General features: G+C 37.3%; 1 protein-coding gene across 3 annotated transcripts in view; it reads right to left on the bottom strand.

The window, feature by feature from the left end:
* Positions 1-25,910, bottom strand: part of LOC122632240 — a 151,189-nt gene that overhangs the window by 33,547 nt on the left and 91,732 nt on the right. For all 3 annotated transcript variants that reach the window (XM_043818816.1, XM_043818815.1, XM_043818817.1), the window contains exons 7-8: positions 18,422-18,534; positions 12,433-12,598 (exon numbers count right to left, since the gene is read on the bottom strand). In XM_043818816.1, coding sequence (XP_043674751.1) covers positions 12,433-12,598; positions 18,422-18,534 — 279 coding nt within the window. The remainder of the gene's footprint in view (positions 1-12,432; positions 12,599-18,421; positions 18,535-25,910) is intronic.

Here is a 25,910-nt window from a genome sequence, read left to right as displayed (position 1 = left end):
GAGAGAGAGAGAGAGAGAGAGAGAGAGAGAGAGAGAGAGAGACAGAGAAGGAATTTCAACGATTGCTCAGTTCCGGTGCTATTTTTACTTTTATTTTCTCTCTGAATTGCGTCCCAACGTTCCGCGAATAGGATAAACGAGGACGGAAGAAGATAGAAAAAGGTTCCTTGAGCCGGGACACGCTGGTAGTCTTTTCGGAATTCAGTTATCAGCCGCAATCTCCCAGATGCTGCCAGTTTGATATTTCGTGCCGTCCAGAGAGACCTAGGATTACGTTCTTTATCTCTCATCGTTACGTAAGCCATTTCTTTCCTTCTTCCTCATCTTAACTTCTTCACTGAAAGAGAAAGAGAGAGGGAGAGAGAGAGAGAGAGAGAGAGAGAACATCCTCACGTAGAGAATCTTAATAAAACCTCTGGTGATTTCTTGCGAGTATAGACAAAGTGTCCAATAGTTGTCTTTCCTTTCGTTTTCTCTTTGTCCTTTCTCTTTTCTTTCTCGTTCTCTCCCTTTTTTGTTCTTTTTTTTTTTCTTCTTTTCCCCATCACCCTCACTCTTTTTTCTCTTTCATCCACTTTTCTCTCTCTTTCCTTCTATCTTTCTTTCTTTCTTTCTTTTTTCATTTTCTTTTTCTCCTATTCTTTTTCCCCTCTTTTTCCATTCTTCCCTCTTTCCTTTTCTTTCTTTTTTATTTCGTGTTCACTGTTATTAAGGCCACGCTCGATTTTCAGATTATTTCTTTTTTTTTCTCCTTTTTTCTTTGTTTTCTATTTTCTCTATCTCTCTCTCTCTTGTTTTTTTTTTTTCTTTTTCGAAGCATTCTTCTCAATCCTTATGTACCCTTTTTTGCCTTTATATTAAATTACGTCCGCAAGGCAGCGTTTTCAATTAATTTCGTTGCGTACAAGCCGGCCATGATAACCAGAGATGGATTCCACTTTTTTTAATACTATCTTTTACAACCAATGGAAGTGTGTGTGTGCGTGTATACGCATCAGAGAGTTTCTCTGACAGAGAGAGAAAGAGAGAGGAAGTGGGATGATTACACCATGAGAAAGAAAAGAAGAGATGAAAAAAAAGGAAAACAAAAAAAAAGTATATTAGAAGAATAGCTCTCTTGAATCTCTTCACAAGGATCAAGTGTATTGCGTTTTGAAATTGTAATAACGTATAATCGTTTTTCCTGTTCGTTTAACCGCTACGATATTCGCGCAGATAAAAAATAAAAATTACGAATTACTTGTTTCATTTGTACGTATATGCTTTTTGCAATTCGTTATTGTCCATTATTTTTCAATATTTTAATTTTTTCTTTGCACATTCATTCTCTCTCTCTCTCTCTCTCTTTATTTTTTCCCCTCACCTTATTTTCTCGCAAATATCAACAGAAAGAGAATTATCACGATAATGAAATTGTCCCATTTTAAATCTCTAAAAATCGAAGGATTTATCCTAAACGACATGGACTATCTTTCGGTAAATTATATCGTAAAATCTTTCATCCTCTTAGCTATATTCTAAGACGGCGATAACGAAATTTCTACGAATACGAAAAATGTATCCTATTAGTTCTTACCCGTGGATTTACTCTTAAGCCGTCTATCAATTTCCTCAGACGCAACACACATCTTTCTTACTCTCTTGTTTCTTTTTTGCGTATATATGTACATGTACACACACATACGTGTATATAGTGGATATAGTGGGAGAGAAGGATCAGTAGGAGAGAATCGTTGGAAAGGCTAAAGAAAAATAAAGAGAGGAAGAGAGAGAGAGAGAGAGAGAGAGAGAGAGAGAGAGAGAGAGAGAGAAAGAAGAGTATAGTGGACCACGTTGAAGAAAAGTTCCCACGCGACAGATTGAAAGATACATGGAATCCTCGACGTTATCTGGTTTTGCTGTTCATCTTATCCTTTTTTTCAGAGCAGGGGCCAGAGGATATAAATCAATACGTCTGGAGGTTTAACGGGAAGAAAAGGGCTAAGGGCTTGGAGGGATTTGATGTAGGATCTTCTCTCTCTTCTTTCATTCTCTCTCCTCCTCTCTCTCTCTCTCTCTCTCTCTCTTTCTCTCTCTCTCTCTCTCTCTCTCTCTCTCTTTCAACATCTTTTTCAAATTATCGTTGAAATCGTTGTCAGACCCTCAGGTGAGATTCGCATTAGCGAAATTGTCGTGGTAGGTGCTGGCAAGATGAACGAGCTGAAGCAGAAGGAGAAGGTTGAAAAAGAAAAAAAAAAATGGTGGCTCGAGGGAAGAGAGAATAAGAGGAGCATTTACATTGCTTTGACCAATCAGCTGTCGCGACGATTTAAATAACTGAACTACCACTCGACTCTTCTCTTGCAACCCCTTCCTTTTGTTATCGATTTCTCTCTCTTTCTCTCTCTCACTTGCTCTCTCTCTCTCTCTCTCTATCTCTCTTATTCGTAACGACAGAAGCATTTTCCGAGCTTCTCTCTCCCTCCCCGCCCCCCCTCTCTCTCCTCCCTTTTTCTTCCTCTCTGCTCTCCCAATCCAGCTGAACGCTCCTCGAAACGAAAGAAAATGCAAAGTACCTCGATTATCGGCTGGCAGCTTTGACAGATATTTCCATTCCGTACGATATAGTAGAGGGTAGTAAGAGAGAAAAGAAATAGATAGATAGATAGATAGATCGAGAGAGAGAGAGAGAGAGAGAGAGAGAAAGAGAGAGAGAGGGAGAGAGTGAGAAAAGGAGAATAGCTTCGAACTTCTTCGAAAGAGTCGAAGATAATTGAATCTAACGATTGACACTACTCTACTCCCTTCCCCTTTTTCTTTCTCTTTCTGTCTCCTTCACTCTCTCTTACTCCCTTCTTCTCTATTTCTTCGTAGAAATTCTCGTTTAGTTGATAATGACGGGCAATAAAGAGGTCGCAACCGCGATAAACGATTTAGTAGGAAAGATTACTGCAAACGACATCTCGCTATATGTCATGACTAAAGGAAAGAAAAAAGTTTCACAAGTAATTATGAATTCTGAACTTAGTCCTAGATAGAGTCGTCCTTTTTTCTTTTCTCTTCTTTTTTTTTTTTTCAAAGAGAGAATAATAAATATGATGACCCTCTTGATAAATACTGTCCAATGACGATGTCACTTCCTATTATATCGTTCGCTACGTCGAACGGTCGACGAGATATTATCGGAGACACGATTTTAGTCTGCCTACCGTGAAAGTGTCGCTCCACTGCATATCATTGTCCCTCGATTCGCTCGTGCACGTTCTGTGTGCGTGTAAGCGTCTCGCCTCGTTACGCAGACCACGGAACTACTGGATTCTCTATTATTTTGGTGAACGACGAGAGAATGGCGAATGCTATGCATTTGTTCGAGCATCTTTAAATGATGAACAATTCCTGACAAATAAGACAGACGTTAAAATATTCCGATGCGATCGAATAATCTTTTTTTTTCTCCTTTTAATTTTTTCCCTTTGTTTTTGACTTTCAAGTAAAAGTTTGATCTAAATAATTTTTGATAAGGAAATGTTCAATATCAGGCGTGTTAACTTTTGAATCGTTGATAATCGGAATATAAATTAATCGGAAGATGTTTCGAAATGTAAATATTTCAAAAGATCGTGCTATGCTCTAGGTAACAGAATTTTTAAGCATTCACGTAAGTTATACTCCATAAAGGTGACACGATGTTGAAGTTTCACGAAGGTTTCTACGTAATATTGTAACGAGACTCCGAGTTCAAGATGGACCACAGCAAAGCTGTCTACGGGGAAAGCTACACCTAGTTAGTCCAAAAGCCATATTGCCTGGGTAGTATGATCACAGGATGCGAATGGTAGACGTCGTATAATTGTCCTGGATCCAACATCATATTACTATGTATGCATGTATCTATGCAAAGTACGAAAGAGAGAGAAAGAGAGAGAGAGAGAAAGAGAGAGAGGGAGAGAGAGAGAGAGAGAGAGAGAGAGAGAGAGAGAGGGGTAAAGTAAAAGAAGAATCGATTATGTGATATTTATCGTTGATTGCTATTTCATAATATGTACAGGTATTTCATAAAATGCGTGAAACGAACGAACTATTGATCGTATTTATTTTCTCGTAATAAAAGAATTTAAAAAAAGTTTTGACGATACAATACGATATAGGGACCATTGTTTTATCAAATCATATCGAATAAAATCGAATCGAATAAAATCGAATCGAATCGAATCGAATCGAACCGACAATAATTATAAAACTGGAATAAAATTCAAAAAATATTGAGAATAATGGCCGTATATTTACAAGTTTATAGACAGATATATTTTTATAAGATACGTATGATCGTGATTACGTTTTACGTAAACGTGTGCTGCGTACGCACGTACATGAATATTGACGTTTAACTTGCGAACGAGATCGCCATAGAATGAATACATGCTGAAAATAGGATAAATTGGCTTGAATCTCGTTGATTAGTAGAAATAAAAAGTTTTTGGATATGCCGACAGATTTATGAACGTTGGATATGAAAGAGAAAAATTGAGAGAGAGAGAGCCGGTGTATATGCGTGTATGTATGAAACAGAGAGAGAGAGAGAGAGAGAGAGAGAGAGAGAGAGAGAGAGAGAGAGAGAGAGAAATAAAGCGGAAAAGAGAATCTGCTATCATAAAGTATTCAGCTTGCAAATTAAAACTGGGCGTGGTCTAGTTTGCTGGACCGTCGAAGGGTCAAAGAGTCGAGGGATAGAACGTTCTTTGGCTCGAGGACAGAGAGCTCGGCTATGACTGACTCGAAAGAATGAAATTACTCGCGGAAACGAGATTGGCCGACTCGTGAATGAAGTATGTCCGAACGTGGGACCGATTACGTATGATTTCCTTGCTTGCTTTTGATATAAACGTGTATGAGTTCAAGCAGGTGAATCGTAGTTCCATATGCGCACGCGCTATATGTATGAATATATAGAGAGACACAATATCTGTTACCATATAAATGCTGCGAGTGCTATAGAAGTGGTATATATTATATATATATATGTATGTATGTATACATGTATAGGTATTTTTGTACGTCACCAAACGATAGGGAAGAAGCTAAAGACGAAATGAAAGAAAACGTAGTGGAGCATAAAAGCTCCTCGTAATATTGTGCATTCTCGCTGCAATAATCTTAGTATCGCTTACTCCTTCGTCCTTTAACGATAGCTTAAGAGTTATGATACGTTTCGATATATCTTCTGATATTTTATGGAAGTATGAAAGAGAGAAAGAGAGAAAAAGAGAGAAAGAGAAGGAAGAGAACGACGATCGGTTTAATCGAGATTTTTCGTATATTCGTATTTTCCTCATAAAAATCATATTTCAGATTTCTTTGTCTCGTCAATGATTTTTATGAATTTAATTGATAGAGTGAATTCGATAGAAACGTCCGACGACGTGTTTATTTTTATTTTTGATTTCGTTTTAATCAAATTTTATATCGATTAAATAAAACACCAACGAGCCGGAATCTACAGGACAGTTAAAATAATAAGTCGAACGAGTGCGAAACCGGTGTTTCGTTTGTTTTTCCCATTAGTTAATTATTACGTTCTTATGCGCCATGGTATGATTTAATTCCGTTAACGTTACTACAGTAGAGTGTGAAATTGGGGTCGTGGTACTCGCACCGTAATTCGATTTTCGAGACACTTCATTAATTACCGAAACGCGTTCACCACGTAATTTAATTGATGCTCGTCGGTTTCCCGCTAGTTGCTAATGAGAATCTATAGTCGATAATACGCGAATCTTCAATTTTTAACGATGAATCGATTAGGCGTTATCATTAGGTAATCGAGATTAGTCTAAGTAGAATTACACTTTGTCTAGTCGATACCTTTGCTAAAAGAAAAAAGAAAAAGAAAAAGAAAAAGAAGAAGAAAAAGGGAAAGAAAAAGTTTTTATAATTACATATTTTAATGAGTCCTACATTACACTTCCATCTTCAAAAAACGAAATATCTCCCAAATTAAAGTAATGTAATGAAGTTCGAATGAAAAGTCGAGGAAAAAGATCTGAGAGTCAACAGACCAATGATACATAGAAAATATGCGTTGACGTGTAATGAATGTCGAAATGGTGGCTGGGTGGTGATGCAATACTCTTGCAAATACAAAAGCAGAATATTCTACCTTTGGTCCGATCCGATTTCTATTCTCTCTATTTTATACTCCACTGTAGATTATAGGGTGAAACACGCGCGAATGCATGTATACACACGCACACACATACACACATATACAGAGACGTAGATCTCACATTCTATAGTCAGGTACGTGGCAAGCCGTCTCGAATAAACGGGAATCCGCCCTAACTTTATGCGGCTCTTATTAAATTCCAGCCGACAAGAATCGTTAAGGACGACACGCTGTGCAACCATTATTTTGGCCCTTCCCTATGTCGTCCACAACCTTTAAAGATTCGATTTGTACCAGCTAACATGAAGTGTCATGTCGTACGACGACAATCTATAAGCCTGTTTAGAAAATGACGTGTTTTCGTACCTCGTCAATGATCGAAGAGAAAGCATCGAAGTAAAAGCATCGAGGTAAAAGCATCAAAGAAATCGAGCTCGGAAAGAAATAAGAAGGAAGAACAAATAGTAGAAGAGGAGGAGGAGGAGGAAGAAGAAAAAGAAGAAAAAAAAAGAAATGCTGCTTCAGAATTCACCAATGTAGTTGGAATAATTCTGACGTTTGTATGGATGAGAGGGCAGAATCATACCCTTTTCGAGTCAACCCTTTCTCTTCCCTTTCTATTTCTCTCTCTCTCTCTCTCTCTCTCTCTCTCTCTCTCTCTCTCTCTCTCTCTCTCTCTCTCTCTCTAGTTCACGTTCTCAACTTCCATTCACGACGTTGACCTAGAAAAGAACGACAAGAGAAGATTCTACCCTTACCGAGTTCAGTCTCTCTCTCTGTTTTTCACTCATCTAGCTGACATCGAATTGAAATAATAAATTCGAATGAGGTTAAAGAGAAAGAGAGAGAGAAAGAAAATCGTGTTTTTCTTTGCGATTGCTGCAAGATTCGAACGAGTTTCTTTGTTTTTTTGTAATTTTTTTTCCCTTTATTTTTCTTTTTTTCTTTTTTTCTTATCATGCCTTCATAAAAATGTCTCAATTATTACTGGCAAGTCGAGTTTTCAATTTCCAAATCTTGAATTTCTCTATTATTTTTCTGAAACTAATCGAAAAGGATCTCAAATGGATATTAAGTATCGCGATACGTATTGAATGTAGCTAGAAACGAGCTTTTGATCGAATTTCCAAGGGTATTTTGAAGCGATCTTCTTTCTTCCTTTCTTTCTTTGTTTCTTCTTCTTTTTCTTCTTTTCTTTTTGTCGCGTTAAGATAAAACGAGACCCCACGGAATTTCAGATAATTACGATAAAAGCTTTGTAGATTCAGTCGTGCCGTTATACTTGAAGTTTTTAATTAAGACTAACATTACCGGCGATAAGAATTCGATCGGTGAGAGTTCTTGGTAATACTGTCTCGAGCTCATTTTGGTTTTTTTTGGGGGCAACAATTCAAGTTGAAAAATTTTCCAAGCAACTTCAACGTTGGTTGGCCGAGAAAAATAAAAGAAAGGATCAAGTTGAATAGAGGCACTGACTACTAAAAGAAAGGAGAAAGAAAGAGAGATAGGATTGTTTTGTGGTTGAGCTTTTAGAGCTCGCACGTTATTCGAAAAGTTCTTCGTCGCGAGTTGGATGAGACAACGGTAGTACGAAACTTGCAATTGGATGTTGAGATAAGCTTCTTTTCACGATGGCGGCTGTGGTCCACATAATTTCAAGCGTTCGTAAAATTTCGAGAAAATGCCCGGAGGGGTGGGAACAAAGTTCGCGGTTGGTTCGTAATTAAGTTCTTACGGTACTATTCCCATAAGCAAATACGTAACAAATTGCGTATACCACAGCAAAGCAAATCATTAGAAAAGCTATTTCAAATATTTTTTTTCGAATAATCCAGACACCTGGAAAAATGTGCGTTTGATCGATCTTTTTTTACGATTGTCAATCCACTGTCGGCTTATAAGTATGGAGTAGGGAGACAGAGAGGAAGAGAGGAGAGGTGGAAGAACAACAGGAAAAAGAAAGAAAAAGAAAAAACAATAAAAAAACGAAATAGCATTCGTCGTAGTCTCTTTCTCTCTGTCTCTCTATCTATCTGATGGCTATAAAGCTGTAGTTTTATCCCGATTTGTAGAATTCAAACCGTCGGTATTTACAATTCCCCTATTTTATCCGACAAGAAATATTTGATAGTGTACTAACGATTTGTTCTTGCGAAAAAAAAGTTTAAAGAAACATTTAAAGAACGGATAAGCTTTCGAAATAATAGAGGTATATATTATAGTATTATTTTAATCACGACGATTTAAAATAAAAAGAACAAGAGTTAATTCTAAACTTAGTTAAAATAATTTATGTCGCACCATTCGAAGCTTTTTAAGTCTTCGAATGTAAAGGAAAGAGAATGAAAAAAAGACACGAAAAGAAAATAGAAAAAAGAAAGTAATAGTAGTAGAAAACGAGTCAGAACGAAGTAGACTTGCCGTTTGCGATCAACCAAACCAACGTTGGTTGGATGGGTGTTTAGAGGGTGGGAGAAGAAGGGGGAGAGAGAGGAGTGAAAGGTTATCGTTTTACGAGGTAAGAATCTCTGCCGAAATGTTTGCCAAATTATGGTTCGCATCGACGCGGATTATCTTTCGGAGTGGAGTTAAAGTCGCTTTATCGCGTATTATCGTTCCTCGTTTTCGTCGTCATTTTACGTAAAAGAGTAGATACGTACGTTATACGTTCTAATATCGTCGTAATAGAACAAATAGGAATAAAAAGAAAAGATCTTGATGTTTTAAGAAGAATAGAAAGGAGAGAGAAAAAGATAGCAAGAGAGAGAAAGAGAGAAAGAGAGAAAGTAAAGCGATCTCTTGAAAGAGTCAAAGTAGTATCAGGTTGGTAATCGCAATGTCTAGTTCACGTTTAAAATGGCTTTTGAGTGGTACGTTTTCTTATAACATTTTCAGAATAGCGTACAACGAAGGAACGTCTATGGACATTCTCTTCTCCTTTTCTTTCTTCTCTTCCTTCTTCTTCTTCTTCTTTTTCTCTTTCTCTTCCTTCCTTCCTTCCTTCCTTCCTTCCTTCCTTCCTTATATTTCCCCTCCTTTTCTTCCATAGTAACTCTCTTCCACGATTCATTTTCTATCAGCTTTGTGGAAAATTCAATCCTTGTATGAGAACGAAACGATCCTCGTGGAGAACGAACAGGACGAACATATTGTAGTTCCTCTCGTTAGTAGCCAAGCCAAAGAGCATTTGCCTTTAATTTGGCGATCATAAACCAGTTCTCTCTATCATTCTTTTTGAAAGGAAAACGTTAGAGGATCGGACAATGGCTGCATTCACGGTGCACCAATTACACAAGATTACGAGGAATGGGTACTTACTTACAAAGTGTGGTCATGGACAAACGAGTAGTGGGAATGAAGAGTGAGTGGATAAGATAGAGAAAAAGAAGAGAGAGAGAGAGAGAGAGAAAGAGTAGTTGAAAGAATAGAAAATGATAGACGAACGAAACGAACCGATGAATGACCGATTTGGAATAAATAAATTCTCCTGCTTTTTTGTAACTGTTCAAAGATCAATATTTTTTATGTATTTATGTACTGCGATAAAAAAATGATATCGATAGAAAGCGATGAAACGTGTAATACTTTCGGATAGATTTCGATCTGAAATGTCACGTATCTTGAAAAAATTTGAGAAGATCGGAGCAAAGGTGGCTCCGATAAAAACTTGTTCGAGCGAATACATTCTCCTTATGAGTATATGCAAATACAGATATACTTATTACGACTAGATTATTTATTTGTTGCTTTTTTTTATACATTGTTTTTTACTTTTCCAGCTTCGTTCGATGGAAAATCCGATCGTGGATTCTCTCAAGCTTTCAGGATGTTGATTCGTTCTTTGGTGCTTAGCAATTAAGTAGTAAGTACGACTAAACCACCGTATTTATTATTATTCTGTCGATTTGTTTCGTGAGGGTTCGTAAGTACTTGGTTGCATGCAAACGGAAAATTAAGTCGGAAAATTATTTTCGGCTTATAAGCTACGAAAGCTCATTCACCATAATCGTTATCGTAGAGTACTATTAAACGATTCCCAAATGAATTGTGTTGGGTATAATAAAGAGGTTTTACTTTATTCTTCCGTTTTTTATTTTCTTCTTTTTTCACTTTTTTTTTCTACATAAGTTCCACATGCGAAATAAATCGAGATCTGGCGAAGATTGCATATTTTAGAATTGATGCGTCTCGGAATCCTATCGTGATATTCATACATACAATATATATATATATATATATATATATATATATATATATATATCTTCAAGAGATATTTCTTGCGTCTCGCAAATGCAGCCTCGGAGGAGTAGGAGTAAGAGTAGGACTAGGATGAGGATGAGGAAGAGGAGGAACAGGAATAGGAGAAGGAGGAGATGGAGGAGGAAGAAGAAGAGTCATTCGGAGGTTGTTGACATGCGAGCGAAATGCGACGAATTATTAAGCCTCGTGAATATGTACCTACATACTCGTCTCTGAGTGTTTTAGTTTAAACACGCACGAAGTGTACTTGTATGCACGCGTATATATGTGCTTAGACAAAGACGAGAGGAATGGGAGAGAAAACTAAGGCGTGATCGGTCGATCGAGACGTTTCTCCTTCATAAATTTCTGTCGTCAAAAACAGAATTTCTTTATCGTCAAAATTGTCCTTCCTTGATTTTTATCGATCTTTTTTTAAATGTAACGAACGATGACAATCGTCGAGAAATTTTGTAAGTGATTTAAGTTTTTGGAAAAAATAAGAAAATATTATTAAAGTGATTTCGTTCGTGCGAAATAATGATGCCCTTTGAAATTAAATTCATTTCGATGAGCTTGTCGAAGTAATAGTTTCAATTCAATTTTTCTTTCTTCTTCTTTTTGTTCCTTGCTTTTAATTAGATTTGATTGATCGTATTTGCGCATGTTAAAAAATTTCTTTTTCTTTGTTTATATCCTTTTTCTCTTCTTTTCTTATATCCTCCGGTAGCAAGAGAGAAGTTGACGCCTATATCGATTCTGCTCTAGTCTACACAACGTAGAGCTTTATCGAAATACATTTTGCATGCTGCAGTTAGGAAAAATTTAAAAGAGATAAAATTATTTGCCCTTTGAAGAAAAACTCTATGCAAACTTGGGATCGCGAGCTCCATTCGTCCCACGATGCAGTTTCAAATTATGCAATGTTATAAAAAGATATTTACGCGGACGCATAATAAACGTGATGCAAGAGACAGAGATAAGCAAGGGGCGTTCGTTAGCTCACTTAAATATACGACTAAATATGAAAGATGGTTAAGTCAAAAGTGTCACAGGTGAACGTTTATCCTTTTTCTCCTTCTTCTTCTTTCTTTTGCCATCTTTTCCCCGTACTTTTCGTAGCTTCGTATCGTCTTTTACCGTACGTAATAACCGCATATAGATAACTTATACGTGTATACACAGACACATAGTAGACAACATTTACAGACAGGTTTAGAAGTGATACACGTGTGTAACGTCGTCGTCCGTACGCGGAAGGAAAGCACGCCGCTAAAGAACCGAGCAGTACTCTTTGTTTAGCTCCAGGGAAGTTTTAATTTGTCGCATAACAGCCTACAGCAACCGGTAGTGGTATGCGGAGGCTCGACTCGGGCTTTAAGGGAGCGAGTGCCGGAACGTGGCTGGGCGAGCCGCTCGCTTGAACAAGTAGACGTAGAATAAGCGAGAGAAAGCTGTGAAAACGCACGTATATCATGGACCTTCTCTATGCGATAGTAACAAGGACACGTTGGCTCCTTTTCATCCTACACCTCATCCTCATCCTCTACCTCCTTGCTTTCTCCTTACCTCTTCTCCACTTTGTAATTTACCGTGGAATTTCGCGTTTGGAATAAGCGAGATACGTATCTCTTTTTCTTCGTCTCTCTTTCTGTCTCTCATTTTCTCTCTCTCTCTCTCTCTCTCTTTCTCTTTCTATCTCTGTATATATATCTTTTCCTCTCTTTACACGGTCCCAATCTAGTCTTTAATCTGTTTCCTCTTCGGCTCCTTCATTCGCAAGATATTACTGTAAATATATAACCTGACGATTGACAACTAACTCGACTCGAATATACTTTAATACTGACCTACTTCCCCTAGTAACAGGTCGTAGCAGCGAGGAATTTCGTTTTCGTGTTTCAAGTTGTAGGAAGAAAGAGTTGGAAATAATTACTGAAAAATATGTATCTCTTTGATGTTCACGAAAGTACGTTTATATTAAAGAGCGACCCTCTTCGTGCGCAGAAAGTGAATAGAAGGTTCGCTTGGAAAAACGCATTTCGACTTACTTGTGCGGAAGTAGCACGGCGGTAAAGTTGATGGCGATGGAGACTCGTGGACCAGAAGTTATGAGATACCGGCACCGGATGTTCGGCGGATATAGGCCAGGATATCCGGGACTAGCTAGAACGCATCCGTCGTGACAATCAGTGTTCTCATAAACCCAGTCGCATTCTGAAAAATAAAAAAAAAAAGATATGGTCTTACGTTATTCCAAGTATTTCTTTATCCTTTACAATTGTAACGATCGGTAAAATCGTAAAATCGTCGATTTTTGCTCTCATAAATCGTATTCGTAAAACGGATCGAATAGATGGAAACCTATGCGACAATATCGTTCCGTTTCTTTTCTTTTATTATATTCTATTTTTTTTTCATTGCACGAAATACATTACTGCAGCCAATTAGAACGTACTAACGAGGTACTTCGTATCAATCTCGAGGAACCTTTCATTAACATATATATATATATATATATATATATATATATATATATATATATAATATGCGTGTATATATATATTCGAAGACTGGTACGAAACGACCTGAACTATTCGCTGTAAATTTTCTGGTATGCCAATATCAGTTCGCAATTTAAAGCAGGAGTCCCGATAGAAAATGCACGGGGAAATTATGGAAAGTTATGAGTAAGACTTCCCGTCGAGTCGCGAACTTCGTTGCCCCATCGATATGCTTCGGTCCGGTGCTCTCTCCTTCTTTATCTCCTATTATTTTTCTTTCTTTTCTCCCTTCTATCTATTCTTTCTTCTTTCTACGATTCGTTTCTACGATGATTCAGAGAAAGTAAATAATATCAGACAATCGAAAAACGTGAATCAACTTTTAAAGGTTATATATGCATTAGGTGCAATGGATGGACTTTTTTGTTTATGGTTATCGCTGCAGTAAAGTTAGTACCTTTGCAAAAGTCAAATTGTCTCTCTCTCTCTCTCTCTCTCTCTCTCTCTCTTTCTATCTCTTTCTCTCTTTCTTTTCTTTAGTGCGGTAAGCTGCGGTAAAATATTACAGAATTTACCTTACTCGAGTAGCCAAAGTTATGAAAAGTATTATTACTATTACTCTTACGTCGAACAATCATTTTTGCAATTTGTAATAACGAAGAATCGTTCGTTCGTTCGTTAAAAAAACTTTGACCAGAGAAACAATTTTCTATCGATTCTCGTTCTTCTCTCGCATCATGCAGGTATATGAATGTAAAAATGGAAAAAAATGGGACGGTAGAAAGGAAACAAAAGGATTTGAATATTTTTTATTGGAAAAGTTTGATCTGCAAAAAGGAGTAAGGAGAGAGGAAAAAAGAAACAGCAAGAAAAAAAAAATACAAAAACAAAGAGAGGTGTTAATTTGATCGTGAATGGAGCGCGAATTGTTATCTTTATTTCGAAAGAAATATAGAAAAGGGTAAAATGTTCTTCGGACGATGGTCTCTTAAAGAATTTCGTACACTGTACCTTCGCTGGAATTCTTTTCCAGTGCCTTTCTATTCCTGTTCGTTCTCTCGTGAAAAATAAAGGGGTCTCAGTCGAACGAGCCCTTCATTTCGCTTCGTAAAATCAGAAGAATCGTCTGAGACGAGACGAGACGAGACGAGACCAGACAAAGAAATGCGAGAAATCCCGTAATCTCGAAAAGTCTCGAAAAAAATATCGAGATATGCAAGCAATTAAATCGATCAAAATTATATATTTCAAAGAAAATCCATCTTATCGAAATAAAAATTTCTTGTTGTTTCCTATACGGATACCGTTTTCTTACGATCGTGGAGAAAGGAAGATGAAAGACAAAAGAAAGAAAGAAAGAAAAAAAGAAAAGAGGCCATTGGCAGAGGGAAAAGTTTGGTCTCGATATTCTTTCGTAATTCTTTTTCGGAGAAGCTGCCAGGTTAGATCATGACGAGGTAGATTTGGAAGAGAAGCCAGTGACGAGAGCGTGTCTCTCTTCGAGCGACGTATCCATCGAGGTGAGAAGAAAGGCGAAGCGTTTATGTGAGACCCGTCGAAGCGCATCGACGGATGCCAGGAGTCGTATTTTTGTTGAATTCGCGAATAGGAAAGGAAAGAAGTGGCTTGCATCCGATGCCTCCAAGTTGATTCTTCGAAAGAATATATATATATATATATATATATATATATATATATATATATGCGCGTGCATATGCGAAGATGTATATATATCTATGCGCTTATTTTCACGAGGAAAAAGATTCGGAGAGGATCTTTTACCGAGTAGGACGAAGAAGACACGATGATGGAATAACCGGCGTAAGTTGTGAGCCGCAATGCGTACAATTTTTCTGTTGCGATACCCCTCTCCTTTCCACAGGTTTAAGACGACGAATTCTTCTTCTTACATAATGGTTATCCTCATTTCTCCCGTCGGTTGCGTCTTTATTCGCGCACGTGCATCCGTACATTAGCTGCACGCGAATATCTAACTTTATCTCGTTCGTTATGTAACTCGAAGAGTGCGGATCGATGTAGTAGAATACGAGGGGGGAGAATACTCTCCCCTTAGCTCTTCTCGCTTTTCTATGACGATATCATATGATTTCGTAATCGAGATCTACGATAGATTTGCGATTTCCTTCGATTTCTTATAACTCGTTTTGCTCGTTTGAAAGTCAACCGAGAAAAGGATCAGGAAAGATTTCTTGTCTCTCTTTTTCTTCTCTCTTTCTTGAAGCGAGCTCGCTTCATTCGATTCGTTTTCGCAACGTCGAATGGGGTAATCAAAGTGGGTAGAGGATCAAAGCCAAGATGGCAAGATGATCCAGAGCCATTCCGCGTTTCTCCACATAGACAAATAGAAAGAGAAACGTACGTGGGCGAAGACTGGGCCGAGTGGAGAAGGGTGGATCGGTTGAGGGTTGAGCGAAGGTGGGGTTAAGGATGTGGATGAGGATGAGGCGGGGGGTACGTGCATGGTAGATAGAAAAATCCCACGGATAAAGTGCCAGATCGTGCTGTCCGTATAAAGGTGCGATTGATCTGTTTGTCAGTCGAACGACGTCCTCGTTCGTACCTTCTTCTCCTTCCTTTTTTTCTTATCCCCTCTTTCTTTCTTTCTTTCTTTCTTTCCTATCTTTCTCATCCTTATTCTTCGAACGCCGAACGACTTTCCACATTCACGCTTCTTCCGCCGCAAGTCCAAATAAAAGGAGAAACGAATCGCGTTCCGTGCCAAAAAACAGTTCTCGCATCCGATGTGATTTAAGTGGCAATCGTCTTCTCTCTCTCTCTCTCTCTTTCTCTGTCGATCTTTCTATCTTTTCCTTTTTTCTTCTCCCCTCCTTCACTTCGTTCGAATACGAATACGCTTTGTGCATATGAAATCCCAATCTTCTTCCGTCTTTACCTCTTTCCTGAACGATCGAAAATCGTTGTCTTCTCGTTAGACGAATAAAGCTCGGAAAGCTTTCGCGTGATGGCTTTCAACGTGTCGTGAAAGAGTGTCTGTCTAGTTCTCTTTTTCTTTCATTTCTCTTTTTGTTACTGCGATTTTAAGCGTAAAAGCAACGGTACCTCATCCTGCCTCAGCCGTTTCTCTTCGCTGAACACTTTCGGAATCCCATCGAAAGGAATCGTCGAACGTTCGTTACGGCGATTGTCTGCTTTCTTCGTCTACCGAACGGATCTTTAAATTCTTCCTTGTTCTTCGTTGACCTTAACTCCGTGCTCTCTGGGCACTTTAGTTCCGTTCGAAATTATCGATGAGTCAAGGATTCTCGGTCTAAGAAAAGAAACGAAAGAAAGGAAAAAGGAAAGAAAAAGGAAAAGAAAAACCTTAGAAACGGAGATACAGATAGTAGAAGAGAGACAGGGAGAGAGAAAGAGGGTGAGAGAGTGAGTGAGAGAGAGAGAGAGAGAGAGAGAGAGAGAGAGAGGAAGGAGGAAGGAGGAAGGTAAAAATTGTCTCAGGACAGAGGTAGGTACGCATCGTTAACCATACGATTTGCGGGACGAAAACGAAGCTAACCGGTCGTAAAAAGCACAATATTCGTGTGACGGGAGATAGCGAAACGAGTACCTCGAGAGTATTGTTTTTTCATTATTTTTTTTTTTTATTTGGTTCTTCGTTAGTAACGCTCCCATCGAACGAATCGAAATTAACTATCTCTCGCTCTGATAACATTTCCTCTTTTGGTGGTAATCCAATTTTTATAACTCTAACTAGTAACATTCGTGCATTGTACAAAATATTAAATCTCTCGAATATAAAGAAAATGAAGAGGAAAGAGAAAAGAGAAAGAAAGAGAGGCAGAAATAATAATAATAATGAAAGAGAAAGAAAAAGAAAAAGAAGCCAGGTGCTTATGATTTTTGGTTAATCCATGATATAAAAAAAAAAGAACGAAAAAAACAAAGAGGAATAAAAAAAGAAAATAAGACTACGTCGATGAGATGATTACGATAGTTAGTATTGCGTACTTCCTCGCATTCGTACATATCTAAACGGTTTGGGGTAAATTCTCGTTAAAGGTATTACGGCTTTGCCTTAGCCGTCGTTGTAGGTAACACCCGTCTCACCAAAAGGTAAAATCCCGCGGGCGCGAGAAATCGCGATACCTTTTCGAAAATGGCTATCGCGCCAACTTCCTGTGGGATCGGCGGTTGGGGTTTACGTCGTTAACACTTTAGGTCAGAGCAGCTAAATGGCTTCAACTGAAGCGGTACTATGGTCTTCGTTCCTTCTCTCTTTCTCTCTCTCTCTCTCTTTCTGTCTCTTTCGCTCTCTCTTTCTCTCTCTCTCTCTCTCTCTCTCTCTCTCTCTCTCTCTCTGCAGCCCTTATTCGGTTAAGCCCTAACTGTCCTCCTCTTAAGCTAGCATAATTTTCCTTCTAAGTACGGGAGAAATTGCGTTTCTGCTCTGCTTGCCTAACGAAATTCCAACTTCTTCTTTCTCTTTCTCTTTCTTTCTATCTTTATCTCTCTGTTTGCTGTGCTCCTCTTTTTATCTCTCTTTCTCTCTTTCTCTCTCTCTCTTTCTCTTTTTTTTTATTCCTCTGCTTCTGTTCTTTCTCATCAGCACCGTCCCTTAACGTATTCCACGTTTCCCTACGTGTTTCTTTAAGATTTAACATCCAAAGTGAACGTAAAACAAAGTTAAACTTTTCCGTAAAGATCTTCCTTTAGATTTTTCTTTCTTTTTTTTTTTTTCTTTCCTTCGCTCCCGTAAATCCTATTTCACCTTACGTATTGACTTTACCTAAGCTAATTTTATTTTCACGTTTTTCTCGACCAACGATATAGTATATATTTCATATACGCGAGTCACGGTTAAAATTTTATGTTAAATATGATATAATGTAAGAGAGAGAAAAAAATAGAGAATAGAGCCATGCATCTCGACGATCTGTTTTTATAGTGATTTCTTGAAGAGTAAACATTAAGTACATTGTTAAAGGTAGACTCTCGATCCTTGAAAAGCATATTTCACGAATAGACAAAACATTGGAAGTAAGTCGTACCGAGAAAACATTATAGATAAGCAGTACACTGGATAATATCTTCGAGCAAGATAGAATTACTTGCTAGCAAAACCGATAACTGACTAGATCAATGTTTGATTTACTAGAACGCTAGGTCAGAACCGGTTCTGTTTGGTTGTCAGTCGAGTGTGGAGTTTGCGTACAGCATAATCCGGTTGTCGAATAGGTCACTGCATCCTGAGTGCTTTATAATTTTACCTGTGTCCACTATGGGATAACGAGGCTAACGAGGAATCGCCCGAAACTCGATCGATTATGAACATTATGTAAAATAAGATAGGATAGGAGGGTGTGGCTTCCGAAATGCCGGTGAGAATCGAACGGACAAAAGGGTCAGTACTAACTAAATTATTGGCGCTCTTTGAATAAAATATTACATTTACCAAAACTATTGTACAAAGGAATTTTTCATTGTTTAATAATTCTATTTACGAATATTATTGAAAATAATATTAAATTGATTAAACGGGTAGTTAATTATCTCTTACCTGTATTGTTAACTGGATGTCCACCTTTTACCGGCCAGCCAACGGATGTACTCGCTTTGGATGAGAAACTGAAGTATGCCAAGAATTGGGACCTCGTCGTGTTCTCGTTTATTCTGAAACACGTTCGAGCAGACATGTTTTGTCGAGATTTCTCTTCTCCATCGTTTTTAATCGTAGTTATTCGGGGGAGAAAAAAGCATGAAGGAAATCACGATAAATATCATCTCGTTGTTCATATATATATATATATATATATATATATATATATATATATATATATGTATTTATCTACCTATTTACTTATATATCCACAAGCGGTGGTCACGATATTTACGAGAAAATCTCATGTGGCTCACGCGTTTCAAAGATTTACGAATGTTTAAAGATGATATACGAACAGATAGGGGAGATGCATCCCCGTGCGATTTATCGCAGCTTGTTCTCATTATTTTACATATTCTCGATCTGAAGCGTTAAAAACATTTTATTACCTCTCCCATGTACTTCTCGTTCGTTTTCGTTTAGAACAGCAGGAGATGATGGGGAAAGGGCGGGGAGAGGGAGACGAGGATAAAACGGAAAAAATGGTTCGACAAATATTCGTCAACGTCAAAAGGCGGCTTGAAACATTGGGAAAGTCGATATATCATTCCTTCGCTAGTCACGATGGAATCGATCTTTCGAAATGACGTTTTGGAGATAGATAGAGGGTATAGGCTTTAGTTTTAGTTTTCGAGAATATTATTTTCGGGAAGGCTCGCAAACAAGGAATATTCTCCTTTAGCAAGATCGAAAAGAAAGGTTGTATGAAAACATGAAGAAAAAGAACATGAAAGTTAAAGAAAGAGAGAGAGATAGAGATAGAGAAAGAGAAATATATATAGACTGTATATATATATATATGTATGAGAATGAAAGAAAACGAGGCAACTTGTATCTCGTTCTCTTGGAGAAATCATCTTGTCAAAAAAAAGCACAGCCACGATGCTTTCCAAAGATCGGTCGGGTATCGATTGAAAATCGAGGAGATCGTTTGTTCCATTCGAGAGCTGTTTAGAAAGCAAGCACGTCGAGGAAAGACTTTCATGGAATAGACGAGAATCGATATACGAAGTTTCCGGACGGTTCGGGTGAGCGTGAGGAAGAACTTGGTACTTAGCGAAAACTGACCTCCATCGACGAACCATTCCTCAGCTCTTTTAATATTGTATGAGACCACCGTACTTCTTTCGTCTTTTCAAATAAAACTTCGAATTTCTTAGAGGGCAGTAAAACGCTTCACACTTTGAATACTTTATGAGGTAACGGTCGATTGTAAAAAAAGTCTATTAATTAAAATCTTACGAGTATATAAGTAGCTAATATAAAAAAAAAAAAAGAAAAAAGAGAAAGTAAGAGATTAACAAAATTGCTAGTTTATTATTTCTATCTTTCCTCTTTGTTACGTTGTTCCTCGTATAACGATTAAGTAGATAAGTATATATGTACGTATGTATGTACTTACATCCTCCGTACCTTATTTGCTCTTTCAACGATCGATTTACTTACTTACCCACGAAAAAAAGATAAAAAGGAAAAGTCGAAGATCGAACGAAAGATAAAAGTGGACGAAGAGAAGGAACAATGGCCGAGAACAAAGAAAGGCTCTACCACTTGCTAGAAGGTGACTCTAATCGAGTTATTTAGTTAAGTCGGGCTACTTTTAGTTGGGTTACCGTCACTCCAAAGTCAGAGGTTACTTGTGAGTGTTCGTAAGAGTTAATTGTATTTACCTACAATAAATCTCCTATCCATCGTGTCTCTTCCCCCTTCCCACTATCTTCCAACGTTCCCTTCGCCCTATTCTATTTGATTAGCTGCCAATCCGTTCAAGCTATCCCTTCGGCATTACGTCTGCCTCTGAAGCTTGTACCATTCTACTGACGTCAAACAGTGTCAAACGCACTTACCGGCAATCCCTGATTTATCTGAAAATTTCACGACGCACTTGGAATGATCGACGAATATACAGAAATAACTGCCCCCGTTTTATAGGGATTTACGATGGATTTACGATTCGAATGGATTTTCCACTTATGTATTTTACACGAGTTTTTTTCTTTCTTTTTTATTGACAAATATTATTGACAACCTCGGAAAATTATTTTCGAAAATATTATTATTTACATATCAGTACTACTCGACACATATGATATATATATATATATATATATATATATATATATATATGTTTTTTTGTTAATGGAAAAAAGTACTAATCTTTTACTCTTGTAGTAAAAAATAAAAAAAAAAAAAAGAGAAAAACGGAACGAACATCTTGAAAAAAGTACTCTCGTTCCTTTATAATTTTTTCCTAAAGTATATCTTTCTTTTAATTAAAAGCGCTTCTTTCAAAGTAGAATTTCTTCGTTCATAGTATATAAAACATCTTGAACATTGTTCTAGAGAAGGAAACATTGAGTTCTGACAATGATTTCATTGAAAAAATACTGTTCCATTTCATGATTTAAAGACATTTTTAATACGTGTTTTCTTTAATCTTGCTCGTGAAGTTGGTAAATTTTTCGCGAGCTAAATTAAGAACGAAGTGGCAAAATTCTAAGAAGGATTCTCAAGCTCGTTACTTTAACGAACTCCTTTCTACAATGCGGTTCGAATTCCAATCGAGCGACCGTAGACTTACCGAAATCAACTTTTCACGTGAAATCGTGTTTGTCTATACTTACGAGAAAATCTATATATATATATTTTTTTTTCTTTCTCCATCCCTCTCCCTCCCACACCTTACCCGTCACTCCCTCTCTCTTTTTCTCGCCTCAAGTAAAAATAAACTTGAAAAACTTGTCTGCACTTTCTATTTTCTTTTCCGACAAACTTTTTAATGAAATTTTCAACAATTTCATCTATATACAGTAATAGTAGTAATAGCGGTGAAAATAAATTAAGATGTCATCTTTTGTGAACTTTCATATTTTCTTTTTTTTTCTCCTTCTTTCTTTCTTTTTTTTTTTGTTTCTTCATTAATGGTCGAGTCTCGATGATGTTGCAGAAAATAACCGTGAGGTTAAAAGATGAGGGTTTATAAAATATACAGGTGCTGGTATACCTACTCTTTATGTTTTCGACAGAATCGATTCACCATCTCTTTCTATTCCTCCCAAGAAAATGGTCGCTTTCCCATTTGAAATATTTCAGCTACTTTGTTTCTTATTCTTCTAGCTTTTCTCGATCATTGTTCGACGTATTCGTAACGTTGACACTGATACACGCGGTTTCTTCAACTACAAAAATTCTAAAAGATCCTACAATCCTTTCTACTTTTGTCGTATATAAATAAAAAGTAGAAGGAAAGAGAAGAGAAAGCGGGAAGGGAAAAGAAAAGAATTCGAAATTCGAAATTGATGTATTGTAATGGTTAGATATATCTATTCGTACTCATACTCATCGAGTCAAAGAAGTATGAGGATGGGAGAGAGAGGATGAATCCCTCTGTTATATATCTGAGTAGTTGCTTTCCATGCAAATTGGAGGATAGGTCTGAGAAAGCGAAAAGAAAAGGTCGGCGGTATGGTAACGAGTTGGAATGTTATCTCGGACACATTCGAATTTCCTAATTGCATTATTTGCATTGTATTTCGGTATAGGAACCCGGTGTTATGTGAAAAGCTTCAAATTGTAATATCAAATAAAGAGAGTTAATGAAATACACGAAAGAGTAAAGAAGAAAGAGAACGATTTGAAAATAAAGATATAAGAATAAACATTAAAGAAGATTCTATAAATGTTAAAATATAATTACGTGACCGATGTTATCTTTTAAATCTACTTTTTTTTTAACAGTCTAAATTTACTTGATTGTATATGAATTATCGCGAATCGAATACTAAACATATTTATTCATTTATTTTAATTTATCTATAATTAAGTTTATTTATAAATAATTTATAATTCAGATCCAAAACAATGAATATATTATTATTATTATTATTATTATATATGTATATAGATATTTATAGATGTTTATGAATATTATAACATATTCAAATGACGAGAATTGCCCCGATTGATTTGCAATATGTTAAATACGAATCTATGGTTGTTCGAGGAAGAAATAACTTTCTTTCGATCAAATCGATCAAATTTTTAGTTTGAAAAGGGTAGAGAGAAAAGGATCAGGAAGGAAAAGTGTACCGATGGAAATGTTAGTGACGTGGTCCGCATAAAAGGCACGTTTCTTTGCACGATCATTCTTTTGTCAGTTATTGGTAACTTTTCTTCAGGATTTCGAAACAGACGGTCTACGGTTGAATGACGAGGAAGAGAGAGAAGTAAAGAGAAGGAGAAAGTTAAAGATGGAAATAAAGGAACCGACGAGACGTAGCAAAAATTCAGAGAAAATGTTGAAAGTGAGGAATGGTTTTGGTGTGACTGGATAGGCCGAATGAAAAAGAGAGAAAAAGAGAAAGAGAGAGAGAGAGAGAGAGAGAGAGAGAGAGAGAGAGAGAGAGTATTCCATTGGAATGCTTCTTCATCCTCACTTTCGAGTATCTGTAAATCCATATCTCCTCACAAAATCTCGCGTATGTGGGAGTAACGTGTCTCGCTCGTTGAGGTGGAAGTGACACACTCGATACAGGCAGAAAGGATTTTACATTTCGATCGCATCGAACAAGAGGAAATAAAATTTCTCACTTCTGTTTCTCTCTCTCTCTCTCTCTTTCTTTCTCTCTTTCTTTCTTTCTTTCTGTCTTTCTTTCTCTCTATCTCGTATAGAAACTCAACGAAAATTTGTATACGTAGGACATATAGATCTTTTCACAGATGCGTACCTACACGAAGCGAATAAGATTCTGGAAGAGTAATAATATAAGAATACGAATGTTTGTATTATTTCGACGATCAAAATAAAAAATAAATTTTCGAGGATCTTGACACAAGAAATACAAAGGGAGGCACATACGCTTGATCGACATAAATAAAAATTGCTTTATTTCTTTTTATTTCTTCTTCTTTTCTGCCTTCTTTCTTTCTCTTTTTTCTTTTTTCTTCCAATGACAAATTTTCGTACAATATAAAAATGTTTAAAATAGCTCGTGATAAAATGTCTTTTTTTTAATATTGTACTTTTTCAAATGTTTCAGACCACTTTCATAATCGATTTTTATTTCATCGAAAAAGTGATCTCTTCACGAGCTTATTTTCCTTTTTTCTCGAAAGCAACAGCGTCCCTCCGAACGTAAGTGCTGAAAAACGGTGACGTTCGATTTTTAAGGAAATTCGCACGACGACGACACGAATTTTGTTGCCTCATTTTTATCGATAAGACTACCGTGAACTAGTTTGCAAAGCGCCAGACAAAAAGTTGACGCGTCGTTTTTATCCCTCGATCAAAACGTAAAAAAAAGTTCGAAAGGAAAAAAAAAGGAAAAAAAAGAGAAAAATAAAGAAAAATTAATTAAACTTTCGAGCGAAGGTGCTCAACGATAACGTTTTCCATGTACCATTTGACCCAAATATATAACGTAATAAACACACGGAGATAATTAGAACATTAAAATATACAGAGTTAACCAAATGCAATCGTCCGATAACCAATCCATTTCAATTTGTTAAAATAAACCGAATATCGATTTAAACCGAGTAACGACCTTCCCTTCGGTATCTTTTTCTTTCTCTTCTTTTTCTATTTTCTTTTTTTATTTCCTTACGTTGAACGATGCGCGAATAGAGCTCGAAATAGAGCCGCGATCTCGACACCTACCTACTACCTACGTATTTCCATTAAAGATCCTGTTTATTGTGAAACGGGAATCGACTTGGTAAGTGGGCCATGCACTGCGAAGAAGCAAAAGCAGTTGACAGGGTGTCGATAGCCCTCCAGCCACGAGGAAATAGAAAGGGGTCGGCAATCGAACTCATAGAATCCCGATAATATCTCCCTTTTAGTGGTTTCAAAGTGGCGCAAAGAGAGGAATGGAAGAAACGATCGAGGAAACGGAGAGTTGAGAGGGTGAATGGGTGTTGTGGGTGGTCCGGGGGGGGGTGAGGGGGGTTGAGAGATATACCAGCAGGGGGACGAAGGTATGAGGTTTTAGAGTCGAACTCGTTATCATCATAACCAATTCTGATTCATTTTCGCCTGCTGACATTTCGATTCTTGAAATTGTCATTTGAACGTGATAAGGCAATCTGGGTCGTATTGCAAATATTAAAAAATTTTATCCTCGAAAGATACTTAAAACGTGAGTAATTTCTAACTCACGAGTTTCGATATTCCGGTTAGAATCTAGGAGCACAATCCCAAAACATTCCGAAGTTTCTTTGATCTCTTGAGAGTATAATTAAGCCTCAATTACTGTCGTTCTTCCACGTTCACAAAGAGCATTGACCTCATTTCTGATTCGAGAATTTCCGATGGAGAATTTGAAAAAGGGTCGCATCGGAAATAAAAAGTGGAGTTATCGGTATACGTTAATGAAAATAGTATCGCGTTTACAAACGACGAATTCGATTTGTGCTATTTATTCGGAGAATGTTTGGTGTGTCAGTAGAATATGTACGAGTATGGTCGTACGGCGATCAGAATGGGTTATTGGAATTTCCGATAACAGGATTCAACAGAGCCGTATAATTATCAAAATTCGTCAATACGCAATACTGTATCGCTTACAGACTCGTGCGAGTTATATTCCATGATACAGATGGAGAGGAAGAGAGAGAGAGAGAGAGAGAGAGAGAGAGAGAGAGAGAGAGAGAAAGGGAGAAAGAGAGATATAGTATGTGTGAGAGACAGAGAGAGAGGGAGAGAGAGAGAGATTGACCTATTTGGGCTTATATCGTGACCAACACATAGCACGTATCTGAATTTGATCTGGCCACAATTATTGTTACGCGGTTGTAGGATAACGATAAGTGTGCACTGATAATTCAGAAATCTGGCAATGCGTCCCATCAGAGGGACGCCAAACTGGATATGTAATACGTGCGTGCGTGTACTTATATGCGTGCGCCCGTCTCTGTATGCATGAATGTATCTGTGCACCACGTTATGGCGACAGCTCGATAATGAAAATCGATAAGCAAGTTTTTTTTCTTTTTATTTTTCTGAACCGTGAGATTCCCGTCGAACGCAATACATCCTCCAGTAGCAGTAGTAGTAGCAGCAGCAGCAGCAACAGCATAAGCATTTCTTCTCTCTCTTTCAACATATCGCATCATCCATTCACCACCTCGTAACACTAACACTATTCCGTATTAGCCGTGTGTAACCGTATTGAACCTTCCGAATGGTCGAATTTCATAATTGAGTTCGTTAATAACCATCGACGCATTGTGCTATGTAGAAATTTTCATCGAGTTTCTACAGAACTAGCTCGCATTCAGACGAGTGTAAATATGTGAGAAATGTACACGAGAAGATAGTTTTATTAATCCATGGAATTGTCTACTTTCCATTCGAGACTCTTGCTCGAGTATATTCCAACTTTTT

This window comes from Vespula pensylvanica, chromosome 10 (assembly GCF_014466175.1).
Source record: "Vespula pensylvanica isolate Volc-1 chromosome 10, ASM1446617v1, whole genome shotgun sequence".
In the NCBI taxonomy this organism is placed as follows: Eukaryota; Metazoa; Arthropoda; class Insecta; order Hymenoptera; family Vespidae; genus Vespula; species Vespula pensylvanica.
Note: the sequence above shows the minus strand (reverse complement) of the source record. Positions and strands in the feature narration are given on the sequence as shown.